Raw genomic sequence first — 6016 nt, 5'->3', positions numbered from 1 at the left:
CTAAGCATCACCTGCTGCCACCTGCTGAATAAATGAGTAAACTGGCGCTTTTACCTACCGAAATTCACGAAAAAAATAACAGCACAAAGGCGTTACCACCACCTGAAGGTGAAGTTATCCACGTAAGCTTGGCAAAAATATAATTTTCAGAGTCAAAGTTATTCCTTTATATCGTCGTTTCACTGGAAAAGTGGATAACAGAACAGTTAAGCTAACTGTAACTCCAACGGCTGTTGATAGCATTAAGCTAGCTAGTTAAGTCAGGCTAGCAAATTCCTATGACAAATTTGAGCCTTTTTAATGCCTTTTTAAGATATAAGCAGAGGTGAAAAGTTACTTATTACATTTACTCAAATTATTGAGTAGTTTCTTTACATTTTGAAATCAGTACTTTTACTTCTACTGAACTGGGTTTTACTTGAGTAATTGTACGTTTACTTGAGTACAATACTTTTGTACTTTTTCCACCTCTGTTGACTCCCAAAACAGCGGTACTTAGCAGAAAGTGGAGTATTAAATTTCAGGGTTAAACAGTTCTGAGTTGGTATCAACTCCAAAAGTGTATTTTTAACTTCATTCTGATTGACATGGTCTTTAGATTTGGAGTTATTTGACAACATCAAATACAATTTATCTTAATACTCTGCAGGGTGTTTAGATATGTCTCATATGTTTTTGTTTGGATGTTACCTGTTCTACAGTGATCTTTTTAATGTCTTAAAAACTCAAAAAATATATATTTTCATTGAGGAATGCTCAGTCAATGGCTTACCTGAACTGGTATATTTTTCAGTCAGACATGTCAGTCTGTGATGATACACTCCTGTGCAACTTCCCAAAGTGCCGGACCAAGCTGAGCGGCTTCGCCTGGGTCACAGCCTGCTCACATGCTTTCTGCGATCAGCATGGGTCTGGTGAGTTCAGCCGCTCTCCAGCCATCTGTCCGGCCTGCTCTTCTGCTCTGTCTGGGAAGCTGGACATCATTAGGACTGAACTGTCACCTTCTGAGGAGTACAAAGCCATGGTGCTGGCAGGAATGCGACCAGACATAGTCTTGGACATCAGTGCCCGTGCTCTGGCTTTCTGGAGCTATCAGGTTAAAAGTCATTCTTTCTGTATACTTCACACCTGTTTGCCCTCAAATATATACCATGCCACTGTTCATCATAAGATATCCTGTTTAAGTTTTTTATGTTATAAACAGGTTCATCAGGAGCGTATATATCAGGAGTACAGTTTATCAAGGGCAGAGGCACAGATGAAGCAGTTGGAGAAGGTGTTGAGCCAGCAGAACCAGAGCAGAGAGCTGGAACTCACGGCAATGAAGGGGGAAATTGCCTCCCTGAAGAAGGTAAACAGCAGATTCACATTTGAACCAAGCTTCCAGAACAGTTCTCAAGCAGTGAGGTTTAGAACAAACTAGTTGGCTTTCCTAATCCTGCCAAGTAAAGCCATGGCTAGCTTATGCAATGCGCTTTAGCTGTAGATCAGTGGTCTTCAGACTTTTATTTTCCAAAGCATACCTGAGATCAAGCCAGAATCTCAAGGCGCACCACAGTTATATGTACACGAAATTACTTTTTAACCGTTGTTACTGCCCCAGCAGGGCAGTGCCATGTTCTTTGTCTAGCTGTAGTAACATCATATTGTGGTGCAAATTCCCGCAGCGCACCAAGACTTTCCTCACACCACTTAGGAACTACTGATGTTGATGACAGAGGTATATGTCTGTGGTCATTTTGTTTCCCTTTGCTTCACCGGAGGTTATAGAAAAACATGGGTACCTGCATTAAGTTGTTGAAAACATTCAGAATCCAACCATAAGTTAAATTCTGCCAATTTTCTGTTAAAAAACACTGTTTCATATTTAGACAACACCAAGGGAGTGCCAGTCTGACTTAAATTTTAACTCACAGGTACACCTGTTGATTAATGCAAGAACAGAAATAATTGTATAACATGCTCCTTCTTTCAGGTGATGGAGGAGTATAAAAGGAAATACAGTGAGGTGTCCGAGAGGTTAATGGAGAGGAACCGACAGTACCAGAAACTACAGGGGCTGTATGACTCTCTGAGGCTGCGCAACATGGTTGTGGGTGTTGGAGAGGGAGACACACAGACACAACCAGGACATCAAGACTACAGCACTAGTAAGACATTCTCAGAATAATTAATTTAGAAGTTTAAAGGAACACTCTTTTAAATATCAGAAACCTTTGTGATGGTTTTAGTGTCAGAAATCAATTGTCTTTCAAAGCGGGGAAAGTACATGCAGAATGTTTTTAAAATTTCATTTTTTATTATGACATTTTAGGAAAAGAAGAACAAAACATTAATTTTGTGCCATAACCTCTTATCTCCATTTTTCTTTGTTTTTCATAAATCGGTGCTATATGTCATCCTTTACATCTGTCAGTGGATTTTACACACTTTAAATAAATAAAAAGTGTCAAAAGGAGTCTGTGCCAAAACCCTGTTACTCCACCAGGTACCAAAGCTGTTGACAACACATCTTAGCTCCACCCCCTTTCCACAATGACGCTAATAGTAAAAAAACAGAGGATAGTCATCAGACTTGGCCTGAGCTAAATAACTCATAAAGATTATATTGGCTTTGACTGGTTGTAAACTCGGCCCAGTAGACTAAAGTACTAAGCCAGGTGCTCCCTCGTCTGTAGAACATACCATAAATAATAAGCAGGTCTTTGGACATAGTCTCTCAGTTTTGCACATGCTAAGTTAATGGTGAATACATTGTTCAACTAAGTCCCCTTTTTTCTTTGCACAAAAAACAGACTATAAAGGCTACAGTTTATGGGGAATTACAGTCAGGAGTGGATAAAAGTACAGAGAAATCACAGGAGGTTGAGTCACTTTTAAGTTGTGTAGTTGTAAACTATAGTTTGTTAAATGCTCTGACTATAGTGACAAATCTTTCTAACAACATTTATGACTAGTGATTAACTGGAAACACTGAGGGCACATATGACTAAAAACTAATGATAATGTGTTATAGGGCACATATTGACTGGATTTGGCCATTATAATCAGTAATACCAAAAGCTCATATGTCCTATTTTACTGATCCAAAACCTTGTAACTCAATTTTAGCTAGACTTTGGTGAAATATAAAAAATTTAATCACACATACTGGTAACTGCATATACACACAAGCATAATGCTGGCTATGACAATGCAGTGCTAAATTATTTTTAAAAATACAACAATCTTGATTTCCTGAAAAGAAGTGATTTTGGAGATCAGAGATTATGGCTCATAGGCTGCAAAAGGTGAAAGTAGAATACACAAAAAGTAAAATTACATGCATACAATTTTGTAATCTGACCAAAAGTCAATCAGTTCCCAATATTTTTTTAATAATGCCTTATCATTAAGGAAGGAGATATTTTTAAAAACTGCATCTTGTATATCATTTTATTTCTAATTTCTGTTAAATCATTAAGTATCAGTCATGCAGTGCCACCTTGAGCTCTGCAAAACTGCAATCACAGTGTTTACCACACTAAGAGTATAGAGTAGTATATTTACAGCCACCCAAGTATATTTAGAGAGCATTTTTCTTTTTCAAAGCTTTGTAAACATGTTACAATCCGAAATGTAATTCACTCAATCTTTGTCATGCAGGGGATGAGGGTTTTAACCCTTTTTTTTTTTTAAGATTTATTTGAATTTGGGATTCGAACCCGGGCCGCCTGCATACATGGGGAGCGCCTTTAACCACTAGGCCATCTGCTCCCCAGGTTTTAACCCTTTAACTGCCAGAAGATTTTATTTGGCCTCAATGATCAGTTTCTTTGCAGCTGTGCCAGTCTTTCAGTGTCATCTTGTTTTTGCCATATGGAGTTTTCATATCAAGTCAGCTCTCAGCCTGCAGTAATTGTTGTGAGACAGACTCACAGTCCACTGTTCACTTTACCCTTCTCTGCCTGTCACTTGTTTTCCTTACTGAGGAGTGTTTCAAGTCCACTGAACACCACACGGTTTTTTTACTTAGTGGTATACTCAACATTTTCTTTTAATGCATGTTTATGATCTAATGTTGGAGAAAAGCTGTTAAAAAGTGTATCACACTCAGCAAGGCTTTCACACATTCTGTTCACCTGCTATGATTATGGAGCACTGGCTGAAATATATCATAAGGTGAGTAATGTTATTTGACCATGATTATACCACATACTGCTGATGAACACTGTTGAACGGAAACAAAAACAGGACAGAAACTAAAACTAAAATAATCAAACCTATAGAATGAGACAAGTCAGATGGCTATGCCTGCTGCCCAAGTAAAGTGTTATTCTATAGGGAACACTGAATCAGATTTTTTGCACAATCTTCTGACAGGTTTGATACATTTCTTGACTTATTACTGTAACCACAAGTTACTTCCATGCTAAAAAAGTTTGTTCCAGCCAATAATAAGTCATCCAGAGTAATCAGGAGTAAGCCTTCTATTGAAAACATTCATGCTGACAATATCACTTTAATTCATTGCAAAGAAGACTGACTATTCAGTGTTTCTCTGTTCTGCTTAAGAGTGTAAGGCTTTTGTTGAATCAGTTGTCAAGCTGTGCCCACACTGATTAATGAGAACAGGAAGGGAACACGGAGAGAATAATGTTAAAAAGCTCTAAGGAAAACAAAGCTGTAGGTGTCTGTAAAAGAGAAGTGGTAATTTGGAGGGAACAGTAGGAGTAATGAGCTGATTGTCTATGTAAGGGAATTTATCTGGTATAACAATGAGACACATCTGTCAACCCCCTGTGTGTCACCCAGGGGTGGCTAGGCAGTCAACTCCTCAGAGAAGCCCTCAGTTCCTCTCAGCCGGCCTGGATGGAGATAGCAGATTTTTTTCCTGTTTGGAGGTTGATGGAGGCAAGACCTTCTTCCAGTTCAGCTCCCCAGCCCGGGACCGAGGCTGCCCACTCATCAAGAAGCACTGAGACAGCAACAGGTTTCAAGCCGACTCCAGTACATCCACCTCCTACATTTATCTATTCATTTATTTCATAGTGTTCTGTGGTTGTTGACTCATTAGTCTCGTTCAGCCTGAGTGCTTTTTTTTTCAGCATTTATGGTAACACAAACTCTTTGTTTACACCAAGCACTGCCTTTAAGTCCTCTTGGATAATCTACATATACTGGATCAGATTTGATTTTAAGCTCCTGCCAGGAACTTTCATCTTATGTTGATATTGGAACCCTCTTTGAACAAAGCTCATCAATTTGTCCCTTTTCTATCTGCAAACAGTTTCCAGTATTTACCTTTAAGATTTTGTACATGTCCCAAAATATTTCTGTCTGAAGTTTAATCAATTTGAAAATGGATAAAAGGTGATTAAAGTTGCATGGTAATGTGCGGTATCTGTCATACTTGCCCCTTCATTAGGAAACAGTTCTGACAAACTCGCTTTAGACAGTGAACCCTATTTGAGATTTTATGTTGTATAAGCTCAAGTTCAGCACTAAAGAGGCTTGTGTGGGTTCTTTCAAATAGCCCTCTGCCAACTCTCATCAGTAAATGTTACACCTCGCTCTTGCTCCCAGACCTCTTTTGTCTTAGTTTAAGAAACCCTGTCAATTAACATTAGATGACGGTAGACGTTTGAGATCAGTGACTTCTGTATTGGGTTTGGCTCCAGAAGATCTTCCCAAGATTGTTTAAGAGATGAAGTAGTTAGGACAAAGGAACCTGAACTCTGTTGAGCCTGAAAATACCAAAACTGATGAGTTGATGACAGAGTCCGTATAGCTGTAGAAGACACCATCTCTTTAGATATATCTTTGAAATTGTAACATTAAGTAGAAAAATATTAATATTTACTTTAAGATAGTCTGGATTAAACCTTAAAGATTTGGTATGGCTGTTGACTGTAGGCTGTAGATGAAGAGAGCTGCAGACTTGAATTTTGTGCACAATAGTTTTTCACCAAATAACAAAAGCTGCAGTCAACTTATACAATGTCAACCACAAGTATTAGTGCCTTTTATACAGCCA

The 6016-nt window shown here is 38.5% G+C and overlaps 1 protein-coding gene across 3 annotated transcripts; it reads left to right on the top strand.

Annotated features, from left to right (window-relative positions):
* LOC121505068 (E3 ubiquitin-protein ligase CCNB1IP1) lies at nt 1-5389 on the top strand. Of its 3 annotated transcripts, none has more exons than XM_041780195.1 (5): nt 1-122; nt 794-1096; nt 1205-1351; nt 1976-2150; nt 4795-5389. In XM_041780195.1, the coding sequence occupies exons 1-5, from the start codon at nt 33-35 to the stop codon at nt 4959-4961; spliced, it is 882 nt and encodes a 293-aa protein (XP_041636129.1). In that variant the 5' UTR covers nt 1-32; the 3' UTR covers nt 4962-5389. The 3 variants fall into 3 exon arrangements, with proteins under 3 accessions (XP_041636129.1, XP_041636130.1, XP_041636132.1); XM_041780196.1 differs by having other exon boundaries at nt 4-108; nt 798-1096; XM_041780198.1 differs by having other exon boundaries at nt 11-108.
* Nucleotides 5390-6016: the final 627 nt, after the last annotated feature.

Source organism: Cheilinus undulatus, linkage group 22, assembly GCF_018320785.1.
Source record: "Cheilinus undulatus linkage group 22, ASM1832078v1, whole genome shotgun sequence".
Taxonomy (NCBI): Eukaryota; Metazoa; Chordata; class Actinopteri; order Labriformes; family Labridae; genus Cheilinus; species Cheilinus undulatus.
This window is presented reverse-complemented; position numbering and strand designations above follow the sequence as displayed.